Source organism: Lagenorhynchus albirostris, chromosome 16, assembly GCF_949774975.1.
Source record: "Lagenorhynchus albirostris chromosome 16, mLagAlb1.1, whole genome shotgun sequence".
NCBI classification, from domain to species: Eukaryota; Metazoa; Chordata; class Mammalia; order Artiodactyla; family Delphinidae; genus Lagenorhynchus; species Lagenorhynchus albirostris.
Genome location: NC_083110.1, coordinates 29,225,948 through 29,240,364, shown reverse-complemented (window position 1 = coordinate 29,240,364; position 14,417 = coordinate 29,225,948). Strand labels below are relative to the sequence as shown.

Here is a 14,417-nt window from a genome sequence, read left to right as displayed (position 1 = left end):
CCCCCAATCTGTTAGTTTTTAGGTAATCATTTTGTTTTACTCTTTGGTGGTGTGGGGGGGTAGATTCCAGCAACCCTCATGATATATATCTCTGACCTACTACTAACATGAATCATTGCTTTGACCGCTTCTCGATTAATTCTAAAACATCAGAGCACTGTGACGACTTCTTTACCTCCCCCCCACCTTTTGCATTATCATTTTCATTTTACATATATTTTAAATCCAACAGTGTTACTGATTTGCATGTCAGTTATTCACTTATATTTATCCTCTCCATTATTCTTCATTCCTTCCTGCAATTCTCTTTCCTTCTGATCTTTTCTTTCAGCTGAACACTCCCTTCAGCATTTCTTTTTTTTCCATCTTAATTGAGATATAACTGGCACATAATATTGTGTGAGTTTAAGGTGTACAGGATGATAATTTGATAGGTGTATATGTTGCAAATGGTTTGCCACAATAAGGTTAGTTTAACACATCCTTTACCTCATATAACTACCATTTTCTTGATGTTATGGTGACCTTCAGCATTTCTTGTAATGCAGGTTTGTTGGTGACAGATTCTCTATTTTTTTGTTTTTTTGGTCTATTTTCCCATCATTTTGGAGATTTTTCACTGGATATAGAATCTTAGATTGGTAAATATTTTACTTACGCATTTTAAAGATATAATTCATTGTCTTCCGGCTTTCATTGTGTATCTGTTTCCTGGGGCTGCTGTAACAAATGTCACAAGCTTTGTGGTCAGCACAGCATACATTGATTCTCTCACAGTTCTGGAAGCCAGAAGTCCAAAATCAGTACCACTGGGCCAAGATCAAGGTGCTGGCAGGTCCACACTCCCGTGGAGGCTCTAGGGGGGAATCCATTAGGTCTTTTGGTCTGTAGTGTTGTTCAAGTGCTGTTTCCTTATTGATCTTCTGTCTGGTTGTACTATCCATAACTGAAAGTGGGGTATTGAAGTCCCCTACTAATGCTGTGTTGATGTCTGTTTCTCCCTTCAGTTTCATCAGTGTTCACTTCACTTATCTGGGAAGTCTGATGTTGGGTGCATATATGTTTATGATCGTTGTATCTGTCTGGAGAAGTGACCCTTTTATCATGCTATAATGTCCTTCTTTGTCTCTTGTGGCAGTTTTTGTCTTAAAATCTATTTTGTCTGATACAGCTGTGGTCACCCCTGCTCTCTTTAGGTGCCCGTTTGCATGAATTATTTTTTTTCCTATCCTTTCACTTTTAGCCTATGAATGACCTTAGAGCTTAGGTGAGTCTCTTGTAGACAGGATATAGTTGGATCTTTTTTATTTATGCATTCAGCCAGTCTACGTCATTTAATTGGGGCATTTAATCCATTTATATTTAAAGTAATTACTGATATGGAAGGACTTACTATTGCCATTTTGTTAGTTGTTTTCTGTACGTCTTGTTGCTTTTTTGTCTATCTTTTCCTCCTTGGCTGCCGCCTTCTGTATTTCATTGATTTTTTAAAAATTTTTATAGTGACATGTTTTGATTCCCTTCTCGTTTCCCTTTGTGTATATTTTATAGATATTTTATTTCTGGTTACCACTGCAGTTACATAAAACATCTTAAGGTTATAACAATTCATTGTAAACTGATGGTAGCTTAATTTGAATCCTATATAAAAACTCTACTTTACATCTCTGGGATCCCGACCCCCCCACCCCCTTTATGTTATGGATGATACCAATTACATCCTTTTTACATTCTGTGAACATTAGCGTAGTTTTATTATTACCTTTATGCTTTTGGTTTTAATATCTATACCAGTTTTAAAAGCAGTTTTCATAACTACATTAGGTTACTTCCAGATTGTCTATTTGTCTGTGTATTTACCCTTCCCAGGGAGTTTTTTATTTTCTCTGGACCTCTGACTCTTGTTGGATTTAGTGCTTGCGAGATGCTCTGTAGCCCCTCTATGATTCTGTAACTATGAGGACTTCCGACAGAGGAGATTATTCGGGGAGGAAAAGGAATCTTCTAAATTGGTGCCCCTCAGTGTGGAATGTTAATAATCATTAGGGGAGAAGATGATTCTGTTCAAGTTAAGTTGAAGACATAGTGACTTACTGTCCGTACACAGGGAAATGGATAAATTAGGTGCAGGGCATCCATCCCGTAGGGTGTTCAGAAGGAGTTAGGGAGATCAATGTGCATCGCCAGGGATGCGGTTCGGAAGCATAAGACTGAGTAGAAGAGGGAGTTGGGGAATGTTGCGTGTGTCCTGTATTTTTGCATGTATCATGGTACAAAAATGTATCTTGTCATTATTGTTGAGCACGTGGACGTACATAACATAGTTTCTAGGTGTTTTGAGCCTGTAAAAGTCAACATGTGAGAATGACACCTGGAAGAGGATGTACTTTATATCCTTATAACCAACTATGACGGTGGTTATGAGGAAACTGTTGGTGACCAGGACTGGAGAAGAGGTGTTGGAGAGGATGCCTGGCTTTATCTGTAATGTTCAAAGTTTTAAAAGAGGGGGTGTTTTTATCTCTTCCTGGAGGAAGTTCTTTGCCCTGGGCCTCCACAGAGCCTTCAGTCACAAGTATGCGGGGGTCTTGGACAGTGAATGTGATCACCAAACCCTCCCCCTGCTTTAATAACGGATCACCTGGTCACCAGGTTGAGAAATGCTGTATAGGAAGCGACATAGACGTGCCTGGATAATCATCAGACCAAAAAAATGTGTGCGCTTCTGCCTGTGAGCTCGGCGTTTGTGGAGCCGAGCACCGCCCTGTGTGTTCACCTCTAAAGCTCTGCCATCTGGTCCGTCTTCCTTCACCTCCTAGTCACGGGCCTTCCGGGCTGGACCGCTCGTTGACCCTTCCTCACAAGCCCACCTCAGGCGACCCTCCCCTCAGCTCTGCCCCTCCTCATCGCCACTCCCACCCCCCGAGGGCGAGGCTTCTTGTCCCGCTGCCTGGAGCTGGCAGGCAACTCTTGTATGGTTGTCTTGTTTCTTACCTGTTGCCGTCGTGAGCCTGGTTAGAGCACGAGCTCTGCAGTGGCGGGGACTGTGCTTTCTACTCTTTTTAAAAGTGTTTCCGAGATGCTGGCACAGCGATTGGTACAGGGGAGGTGCCAAGAAGATACTTGCTTGCTGGTTTTTAGGAGGTCACTTCCTGCAAGGATTTTTTTATTCATTTGGTGGAAGGGGAGGTTTTTACTACATGTATCAACTAGGATATTGGTTTGACTGCTGTAACTGAGACCAGACAACAATGGCTGAAGTGTGATAAGAAGCTTATTTCCCTGCCACATAAAAGTCTGAGCTGGTGGGGGGAATCCCTGGGAGGCAGCTCTGTTTTGGGGATCATAAGGGAGCCAGGACCCTTCTGTCCTGTGGCTCTGTCATTTCCTGAGGGTTGTTCTCATCTGCAGGATCAGCGCTGGCTCACTGCACCCGGTCCTGTCCATTTCAGCTCATGGGAAGGGGGGGGAGAGTTTGCTCACCCCACAGGGCAGGCCTGGGTCACATGACCACACCTACCTCAGGGGAGGTTGCCTCTCTAGAGAGCAGAGAATATATACTAGGGGTGAGGGGAGGGCGCATTGGACACACACGGAAGCATTTGAGCGGGATGAAGTGCTGCAGTGTCTTGGGTGTCCGTGGAGCAGGGACACTGTGCTGGACTCCAGGAGCGGCCGGGCCCCGGTGTGCCCGGGCTATGGGACTCTCAGTGCTACAACTGGGCAAGTCCCAGACAAACCAGGGTGAGCTGGGTAGCTGGCTCCGGATTTGTGGAGTGAAGGAGGTGGGCCTCCCTGGGGTAAAAGCAAGGTCAGGGGAGCTGTGGGTCCCCAGCCCCTCCCCTTCCTCCCTCTGCTCCAGGTGGGTGTCCATGACACTGCTCCCCTCTCTCCCTCAGATTCGGTGAGCCTTGCCTATCAGCGGGTCCAGAAGGTGGACTGCACCTCCCTGAGGCCCGTCTTGATCCTGGGGCCTTTACTGGATGTGGTGAAGGAAATGCTCGTGACCGAGGTGCCCGGCAAGTTCTGCAGATGCCCCCTTGGTAAGGGATGCCCACGTGCCTGCTGGGCTGTGTCTGTCCCTGTGTTTGTGTTCATCCCCCTGTTCCCGGGCATGGATCCCAGGATGTTTCAGAGTCCCCTGGACTTGGCTCAGATCAGCGTGCAGCCTCTGGTTCTTTGTCTGGGAGCGAGGACAGCAGGGCTGGGTTCCTAAAGTCTCTTCTGCGCAGCGTTCTTCCTGGCACGTGCAGTGACGGCTCATGGTGCCAGGGCATTCCTGATTCCTGTGTCTGTGCTTTGCAGAGGTGATGAAGGCCTCCCAGCAGGCCATCGAGCGGGGCGTCAAAGACTGCCTGTTTGTCGACTATAAGCGGAGGAGTGGCCACTTTGACGTGACCACAGTGGCTTCCATAAAGGAGATCACAGAAAAGGTACCTGTTGCTTCAGACCAAGGGATGGGAGCGCCTCTCTGAGTCCGGGGTTTGGACCCCAGTGCGTGTCCGGGCTCTGTACCTTTGCACATCTGCCCTGCATGTCTCTTGGACCTTCATGAGCTCGCCTGTGTCCCGTTAGTCTGAGTTAACCTACAGGGGGCTGGCCCCCGTTGCTTCTTGTGCTTCCGCTTTCGTGAGTAGGAAGCTAGTCCTGGGCAGAAGTCGCCCTGTGCGTGTGTCACCTCTCCCTCTCTGAGGGGCTCTGACGAGAGCTTTGAACTCTAGGAAAGGCCCCTCGCAGGGGTTTCTACAACAGGGTCCCAGAATGCCTCTGCTGAGCTTGTGTGCTGAGCTGATGTGCCTCATTCTAGGGACAGGGGCACGGCTTCCATCAGGGCCACGACCCTGCAAGGATAAGAGCCGTTGCCATGTGCCTTTAGGCTTGTGAACACGCTGGGGTCTGTTTGCCAGGTAGTATGAGGGGAAGTGGGGAAATCTTTTGGAAGAGCATCCCTCACAAGCCTGAGGATGTGGGCGCTTTCTGGGCTGCATCCTTCCTGGGTGGTCAGTTTACCCCGCCAGGCTTTGGATCCCTCCTGTTATGTGAGGGAGTTGACTTCTTACAGCTGTCAGTGCAGACTGCCCAGTTAAAGTGGACGAGCTCCAGTCAGGGGTGCCCCGGGACGTCAGGAAGCCTGCCAAAGGGTGGACCCCCTCAGTGGAGCCGTCAGGGTGCCCGTGGCCTGCCTTTGGCTCGTACTCTGCCTGGAGGCTCAGGGGATCCATGGAATGCATTTCAGTCACAGCCACACTCCCCCTCCCCTGCTTCAGCCCCCCGCCGAGTCTCCGCATCTTCTTCTGCCCGGACTGGCAGAAGTAAGGTTTCTGAGGCCAGGTGGGGTAGCGCTTTAGGAAGCGCTTTCCTATATCTGGGTGAAGGCAGGAAAGGGAGTTTGGAGTGGGGTCGTCCAGACCCCGCTTGGCCCTGGTTCCCAGCCTGGACCATCATCACAGCTGACAGCTTGTGGGGAGAGATTTTCCCAGATGTTTCCCCTCCGTGTATCATGTGTGGTCTTAACGAAAGACTGGTTTTGCTGCCTCGTTCATTGGTAGAACCTTGTATGTTCACTTACAGGGCAAGGCAGGGCAGTGTCAGGGGAGGGGTGGGGCCCATCGGTGGCAGAGGAAGGCTGGAGTGTCCAGTGCTCCCGAGGCCCCGGCCACGCACCTGCCCAGGTGTTCACTCTCTCCCTCCCCCCAGAACCGGCACTGTCTCCTGGACGTCGCCCCCCACGCCATTGAGCGGCTGCACCACATGCACATCTACCCCATCGTCATCTTCATCCACTACAAGAGCGCCAAACACATCAAGTAGGTGACAGGCTCCTCGGGGGCTTGGCTTGGGGCCTTGCTGGGGAGGCGCTGCTGGCTCAAAGCCGTGGGGTGGGGGGCCCCTTGGCCTTGAAATAGGCATCCCATGTAGGAGCGGCCTTCCCCCTCGAGCCCCCATCTCACACTGAGCCAGGCATGTGAACCCAGCACAGCCCTCCCTCCACACCACTCTCCGCGCTTTTTGGATGCTGCCGCCGCTCCCTGAGTAGGTCCAGCTTTTCTGTCTCCCCTCCTGACTCCCAGCCCCTTTCCCCTTCTCCTGCCTCTCAGCTGGGCACTCACAACAGCACAGGAACTGGGTGGCCTGGCCTGGGTCCAGCTCTGCCAGGAGCTGCCTCGTGATGTGGATGGGCCTTCGCTCCCACTGGGCTTGAGTTTCTGTGCAGGTTGGGCTAACGGCTTGCCAAGGTCCTCCTCCACTTTGCCTTTCTGTGCTTCCGGGCTTCTGATACCTGCACTCGGGCGCCAGCTGAGGTGTCTGGTCTCTGTGTGCACACACTGGGGTTCCCACCTTGCCCCTCTCTGCCCAGAGCTCCCCGTGGAGCCTGCAGCCTGTGCTTTGCCAGGGGGAGCCCATGGGGCCCCTGTGGTGGTGGAGACCCCTGTTACTCTGGGCAGAGAAGCAAAGAGGTGGGAGGGCCGGGGGGAGGTGAGAAGCTCAGCCTGGTTCCCTGGATGTCCCAACAGGGAGCAGAGAGACCCCATCTACCTGAAGGACAAGGTGACTCAGAGGCATTCCAAAGAGCAGTTTGAGACGGCTCAGAAGATCGAGCAGGAGTACAGCAGGTTCTTCACAGGTAGGTGTGCGTCAGGCCTGCAGAGGAGGAGCAGGCGGCGGGGACGGATGCAGGCTTCCCAAGGACGTCCTTCCTAGAAGTGGTAACAGCCCGCGCTTCCGGGGTGCCCGGTGGATGCTGGCACGGTGAGCACTTGCGTCACAGCTGGAGTGATGGCAGGCCCAGGGCAGCTTCAGGAAGTTGCAGGCCCAAAGGTAAAGTCCGCTAATCCCGGCCTCGGGTCACAGCCTGGCGCTGGGTGGCGGCTGCACAGGCGCCCTGTAGCACAGCCCCAGCGTCCCCTGGGCGGCTAGCACGGCGGCGGTGGCCGTGACCATCTGTCCCCAGCGCCTTCCAGGTCAGGCCAGGTTTGCAGTGAAGTTTGAAGACAAGCTGCACCTTCACTATCTCTGGTCTTCGATACAAAGCAAACCAGGAGAAGCAGGGTTCCAGTTGACCAACTGCCATTTCACTTGGTGACTTTCAACCTCTCCCATGAAATCAGTCATTTGTAGGGGGCATAATAACACCGTGGCCACAGAGAGGTGGAGACAGTGATTTTAATTAACTTGCGGAGAGTGTTGTGATCTAGTTCGGTGCTTCTCATGCAACATTTGGCCTCAAAACCCAGCCTTGGTGCTTCTGTCTACGTATGTGTCATGTGTGTTTGTGTTTTAATTTCCAGTCCATTACAGACCAGTATTTCAGTCAGATACATTAACAAGTACTAGAGAAGAGACCATTAAAAACTCCAAAACTTAACAAAATAAAAGCCTTGACTTTTTGTAAGATTCAACAGATGTAAAATTACTCTGTCACATTTCCATAGCAGTTTCTAAACCCTCGCTGTCCATTTCTGTGGCAAGCAGCCAGCGCTCGGCGCTGTTCCGTGGATCCCGCAGAGAGCCCTGGTCTAGTGTCTGCCGGGCTGTGGTGCTGAAAGCCTGCAGAGCAGGCCTGAGCCAGAGCTGGAGACATTCCATCATCTTTGCTGGGAATCTTCTCCGGGCCATGGGATGCCCAGCTTCCGAGACCCAACCTTGTCACCTGTAGAATCCTGCTGCCGATCGGACCATCACAGCACAGCCCAGACTGCCTTCCAGTGTGCTGGGACTCCCCATTGCATGACTAGGCAAAGCAGCCCAGAGCATCATTGCAGTGGGGCCTGGCCATTCATGTGTGTGGTCAGATCCTGTCATCCCTGTTACAGGGACCAGGGCAGCCTGGCAAAATGGGACACCAGCCTTCATTTGAGCGTAAAATTTTAACATCCTATGGAACAGTTGCCGAGAGGGATAGGTAAAAAGCCGAAGTGATTTGCACTCAACTCTTTATTTTTCCTTTTCCAATTTCTCACTGATGGAAGAGAGTGAGAGGCGGGCGTGGGGCAGGAGGGCCAGGTAGCTCAAAACAGGCAGAAGGCCAGGAAGAGTAAAATGTGTTTATTTGCCTTCACCCTGGGGTCTTCCTCTGGGCCAATGACGTGTGTGTTTGGGGGCTCTCTTGCAGGGGTCGTCCAGGGAGGAGCCCTGTCGAGCATTTGCGCTCAGATCTTGGCAATGGTCAATCAAGAGCAGAATAAAGTCCTGTGGATCCCAGCCAGCCCTCTCTAGAACTCGGTGCTGGGGACGGCTGCAGCGTGGCCGCCGGCGTGACTGCCGGGCTCAGCTCTCTTTAGCGACTAAAGATAGACGCCTCTGTATATAAACGCGAAGGGGAAGGATCCATGAAGCAGGACTCCAGAAGCACCTCCTTTGTAGACAGAGGGCCGCAGACTCTATGCCTCTCACTCGTGCGCTGTAAGACAGAAGACTCTGTAGAGGGGCTCGACACCAACCTTTCTCGTAGCCAGCTCATCAGAGATGCTGCAAAGAGAACCTTTCAGATCACAAGTTTACAAGCCTTTTCTAAGTATTCGGTTGTTTATGTTTACTTGAACGGCTCCATGTTGTCGCTGCCCAGCCCCTGCCCTCTTCCTCACTGTCGCTTTGATGTTGGTTTTGTGCCTCTTTTCAGCGAGACGACTCTGGAGCCTCGCTGGGGGCCGCTTTGCTTTGGGAGGTTCTTGTCAGTGGGACCAGAGCTTTGACAAACTTCATGCTCCTTGGTGGTACCTCTCCTGGAAGGACCTGCGAGTGCGGATGCTTCGACCGTCGGCGGGCGCGGAACCAGTGCCTTTGTGGGGCAGACTCTCCGGCGGCAGTGTATTCCCCTCCTGCACAGAGGAGGGCGACTTGGGCCCGTCTCGCGGACGCGTCCCTCAGACTTCGTCTCCGGCCCTCTGCGTCCTCTTCTCGTCCACCTGCATCCATGATTCCAGCGTTCTCTCTGGCCCTCGGAGCTTCACGGGTTCACTGTGACACAGCCGGTTCCAGGCAGGGTGTTAGGCTGGGGCTGATGCATGCCACTGGGTCCTCTTTAGGTTCTGTGAATAGTGACAGCCTTTACCAGTGCAGATTTTGCAGGGTAATTCCTCAGCGCTCTAGAGTGGGGCGGGCACATCAGCTCTACTTGATATAAAAACAGTCGTGTTTCAGACTTTGAGCAGAGAACCCTTACGGAAGCTTAAGGATTAGTGCAGTCACTGTCAAAACTCAAAGAGAAACCGGGATCTATCTAGTTTTGGCTCCAGCGCTTACAGCATGAGCAGTGCTCCACGGGGATGGCTTTGTTTGGGGTTTGTGTGGTTTTTTTTGTTTTGTTTTTTTTTTTCTACCGCTTCTGACGCTGGATGTTTCTGGCTGAAGGTTTGATCTGGTTCCTTCTTAAACTGTGCGTCCTCTTAATAATAGGTACTGTACGGGGCTCCGGGTAAGTGTCACTGGGGTAGGACCTCTATTTTAATACTGTTCCTAACATTTCATTTTACTAGCAAGAAATCGCTGATTTCATTTTATTCTTTGTAATTCTAGACACTAGATTATAGTTTAGCCATAGTGACATTTTTTTAAAAAAGGGATATATTTTCTTGCACAGTTGTTCGAAAAGAGACACGTTTCAGTCCTCAGTGCTGCCCTTCGTTTCACAGGTACACGCGTTCTGGCTCAGACAACTGGGACCCCCTGCAGGCTGTCGAGGGGTCTCACTGGCGCCCCGCGGGGCTGCTGCTCTGGGCGGCGGGGGTGGGACGGTGATGGTACAGTGTGCACAGGTACTGTTCGGACAGACTGGGATTTTCTGTACTAAAACCTTCCTTTGTATCGAAAGTTAAACAGACTTTAGTACAATAAATAAAGGTCAATTTCTGTAACTTGTTGTGGTGAGGAGACCTGCATTCATTGAGTTTCCACCTTTCCCGCCTCCTGCCCTCTCTTTGTTGCTAAGTTTGAGGCCGCCTTCCTCCCCTGCGGCAGGTGGCTGGAATTGCCGCCACGTGAGGTTCTCGCCAGCTCTCGCGATGGTCAGGAGCCCCTCTTAGCTGTGGCCTCAGCCCCTCTGACTCCCTCCTTCCCTCCCATGTGTCCCTCTGTCCAGCAGAGCTGTGGGTAGTGCGTGCGGCCAGGCAGCTGATTTGTGCAAGATTCAGATCCTGCCCTGGGGGCTCCCATTCAGATATGCAGGTTTGGGCTGGGCCGACAAAAGCCAAGGGGGTTTGAAGGACGCCAGTGTCCCCTCGTGTTCTCAGTCCCGTCCCTGTCTGCCAGGGGGTGAGGCCCAGACCGGGCCCCCGGGGTGAAGAAGGCCGAGCCTGGCCCAGGGGCTGTAGTGCGAGACCACCCACGGCTCTCCTGGGTAGCCACTCTGGGCCTGAAAGTCTGTTCCAGGGTGGCAGGAAGGCTGGGAGAAGTGGCCAGGAGGCCCAGGTCAGAGCAGAGCCCTCCTCCTGTGCTCTGTTTGCTCGGAGGAGCTTGAGGGCAGACTCCCGTGGAGAAGCCTCACGCTGCGCCAGAGGCTGGACCAGCAGGGGCGGACTCGGCGCCAGTGCCTCCCTGGTCATGGCCCACAGGTGCAGCTCCACTGTGGACCCTGCAGTTCTCACCTGCTGGTCCCTCTGGCCTGGCCTGCAGCCACAGGAGTCGCCGAGCTGCGTCGGACTGTGGCCGTGGAGAGGAGGGGAGGGCCTGTGCAGCCGGCTGGGTCCCAACCCGCCGCTCCTCGGCCTGCGTGAAGCCAGCCATAGGGTCGCCTACATCTTCTTGACAAACTCAGCACTGACCTTGGGGGAGGAGGGCGTGCGCCACGGCCTGGATCCTGTGACCCACCCAACAAATGCTCGTTTGAGGACATGGTTTCTTTTAAAAGAGGTCCATGAGGATGCTAAAGCCACGGCAGCCCACACTTGTTGCGTTATGAGTGATTTTTATTTTCTTCTTTAGACTTTTCTGTACTTTCCAAGTTTTCTGCGGGAAACGTGGTTTTCTTTTACAATTGCAGGGTAAAACCGCTACGCCTCTTCAAACGGAGGGCAGTTAGGTCGCTGAGCTCATAGACTGCTTGTTTCTGGATGCACTGAGGCCTTGCAGGGCTGCCCCTGGGACACCGCTGAGTGGCACTGGGTTGGGCGGGTGTGCAGTTGTGTTTGTCTCTAAACCGTGCAGAGCCCAGGCAGGGGCTGGAGGTGCGCAGCCTTTGCCCCCAGTTGGTGTCTGTCGTACACAGGCTCAGATCCTTCTGGAAAGGCACAGCTGACTTTCATCTCCAGCCTTGAGGCCTTGGACAGATCTCGCCTGGGCCTCCAAAGACAGTGCAGACGAGATGACCTCTGAGGCCCCCTCCCATGCTGACACCTGAGTTATAGGCGCGGAGTGGAACTTCCCTCCTGGCCTTGCAGAGCCTGAGCAAAACCCCAGCTCTGGGAGCCTCGGCACACGTGACTTTCTGAGACTGGAGGAGTCCTTGACGCCTAATGTGCAGGAGCAGAAGCCGAAGGGGTCTGGACCGGGAGCCAAACACTGGCCCAAAGTCCTGGGCCTCTCTGGCCGGAACAAGGCTCTGAGGCTGACCAAAGTGGCTGGACAACTGGAGTTTGGGGCTGGGAAGCTGAGCTGCCGCCCCTCTCGGGGTTGACAGGGCAGAGGGCCACCCGGGTCACGGATGCCAAGGACGGACGGAGAGAAATAACGAGGAATTGCCGGGTGGGGTGCAGAGCAAGCATGATCTCACAGCTGGGAGTGTGGCTGGCATGGAGGCGACCATCTTCTTGCAGGGGATGGGGCTCCGAGGCCCGAGCCTGGACAGCCGGGCCTTCTCCCCTGCACCCTTCTGCTGCTCTTCTCCCTGTGGCTTTCCTGGACCTTATTTCAATCATGCATGCTCTTTTTTTCATGTGCTCACACCTTCCAGAATGTAGTCTCTGGCTTCTTGATGGTTTTCCCCTTCAGTTCTCCTTGCTATTATGAGTTTATATCATTTTTTTCAACCGTGAAATGTGTCATACATACGGAAGAGCATATACAGTATAAATATACGGTCTAAAGAATAATAAAATGGACAGTGCGTCCACTGTTAAGGAACACTACCACTACTGTAGAAGCCGTCTTAACACCCAACAGTAGCTGAATTCTCCACCTTTTCCCCCAAAGTGAGCACTGTACTGACTTGTGGTTTAATGATTTCCTTGCTTTTTTCTATTTTCACCCCCAGTGGAGGTGTTTTGAAACAATGTCGTGTGTGGTTTTGAAAACACTGGGCCTCAAGCACACACTGAGCTGTGAGGGCACAGGGCAGCACTGCCACTGTTCGATGACATTCGCCAGACAACATAATGGGCTCTCCGGGGCAGGGCGAGCCTCCGCTTCCCTAGGAACTTTGAAGAGCCCTTTCCCCTTGGGGAAGTCAGTGAGCAGGGACTTGAATGAGTCCTGGGGCGTGTGGCCGTGCCGTGTCTGGCAGAAATATGGTCAGAGGGCGTGGACCGCTGACTGCAGTTTTCAGGCTCACCACAGCCATCCTCTGGATTTCAGCAGTAAGCCAAAGCTGAGCACGTCTGTGGGAGGAAATGCTGGTTCCTCTTGCTGATCTGGAGAGCAGGAAGGTCTCCAGCGCATGTCGATAAAAGCCTAGGAGAAATAAGACCCGGGGCCGGGATCACCTTAACGTTCTGTTCTTAGCCGAGCCCTATGAAACGAGCAGAGGCTTTGGTGCTAACAGCTCTGGACGTTTCTGTCTTGAGTCCCTGCTCCAGACCAGACTTCTTGTCCTCTTGGTCTGGTGCCAGCCCTCGTCCTGGTACCTCCTCTACTTTCCTGAGAATTTCCTGGGAGTTTGCTTGATTTCTTTCTTTGACTTTCCTCTCCTCTCTTTTGATGGATCTCCTGTTTCTTGTGCTGCTTGTGAGGAGAAAGGATTAACCCCTGATCCGAATTCTTTCTTCAGAGGAAGATGACTCCATTTACCTTCTCTTAGGATTGTTTTCTAGAGAAGTTCTGGATTAAGAAAAAGGCAAGGTCTGTATCCACCATGGCCTGCTGATCGGTGCGTCTGGGTTGGGAGGCCTGAGGGTCAAAGTAAACTGACAGATAAACTTGCTGTCGGGTTTCCTCCTCGTCCTCCCTCCTTTCTGGAGCTTCCATTATTTATACGTTGCACACCCTGGACAGAGTCCCTCAATTTCTGACCTCCTATTGGCATCATTTCGTCATTTTGCTCTTTTTTGGAGGGGATTCACTCAGCTGTATCTTTCGAGCCTTTCTGTTGAGTTGTTCAGCTTTTGCTATCCGGTTTTTGATTTCCAAGAACTCTTTCTGAATGTCATTTTTTTATATCATTCTATGCTTGTTTCTTGGATATAATATCTTCTCACACCTGAAGACAGATATTTTTTCTTCTCACGTAATTCTAATTCCTCCAAGGTTTAAGGTTTTTCTATTTGCTGGTAGCTTATTTATTTATTTATTTATTTTGTGGTCTGGGGGATACCAGGACTGGGGATACCTTGTCTTGTATATTAGCGCTTTAACCTCAGGTATCAGGTAATCCTTTTGTGTCAGCTAATGATTAATCATGGGCATTTAATTTAATGGTCCAGAACAAATGGGGAGGTGTGTAGTCTGAGTTTCTCTAGAGTGGCCTGGTTGGGCTGCTCACTGGGGAATCCTAGTGATGGTCTCCTTAGGTCTGCCTTCCGATTCCCCACAGGAGTCCTTCCACTCCTGATGGGATGGGTCGGCCTGGCAGCATCCCTGAGCCCACTGGGGAAGAAGGCGGGGAGACTCTTTGCATTCAGGATTCAGTACGGCAGCATCCAGTCCCTTAGTCCTTTTCTCTTCAGTATGGTACCAGTTCTCTGATCTGTGCCTGGTGTCCCTAGTCCAGGAATCGTCTCTTACATTCTCCAGGCAAAAAAAACTCCCGGCTTCTTCAGCGTTGAGGGCAGTGCGGTAGCCCTGTAGCTTGGATTGAATCATGCCTGCCCAGATTATCCAGGGTGCTCCCTTACTCTCTTCTTTTAAATTTATTTATTTTTTGGCTGTGTTGAGTCTTCGTTGCTGTGCACACGGGCTTTCTCTAGTTGTGGCGAGCGGGGCTACTCTTCGTTGTGGTGCGCAGGCTTTTCATTGCGGTGGCTTCTCTTGTTGCGGAGCACGGGCTGTAGGCACACGGGCTTCAGTAGTTGTGGCACGCGGGCTCAGTAGTTGTGGCTCGTGGGCTCTAGAGCGCAAGCTCAGTAGTTGTGGCACACAGGCTTAGTTGCTCCACGGCATGTGGGATCTTCCCGGACCAGGGCTCCAACCCATGTCCCTTGCATTGCCAGGTGGATTCTTTTTTTTTTTTTTTAAAGAAGGTGTTGGGCGTAGAGTTTATTAATTAATTAATTAATTTTTGCTGTGTTGGGTCTTCGTTTCTGTGCGAGGGCTTTCTCTAGTTGTGGCAA

General features: G+C 51.9%; 1 protein-coding gene across 8 annotated transcripts in view; it reads left to right on the top strand.

Annotated features, from left to right (window-relative positions):
- The window catches only part of DLG5 (discs large MAGUK scaffold protein 5), a 120,034-nt gene extending 110,180 nt beyond the window's left edge, over positions 1–9,854 (top strand). For 6 of the 8 annotated variants that reach the window (XM_060126984.1, XM_060126983.1, XM_060126986.1 and 3 more), the window contains 5 exons: positions 3,900–4,043; positions 4,306–4,433; positions 5,698–5,807; positions 6,516–6,625; positions 8,114–9,854. In XM_060126984.1, coding sequence (XP_059982967.1) covers positions 3,900–4,043; positions 4,306–4,433; positions 5,698–5,807; positions 6,516–6,625; positions 8,114–8,217 — 596 coding nt within the window. In that variant the 3' untranslated portion in view covers positions 8,218–9,854. Of the gene's footprint in view, positions 1–3,899; positions 4,044–4,305; positions 4,434–5,697; positions 5,808–6,515; positions 7,255–8,113 lie in introns of all 8 variants that reach the window. The other 2 variants (XR_009536210.1, XR_009536211.1) reach the window with 2 other exon arrangements.
- The last annotated feature ends 4,563 nt before the right edge of the window (positions 9,855–14,417 follow it).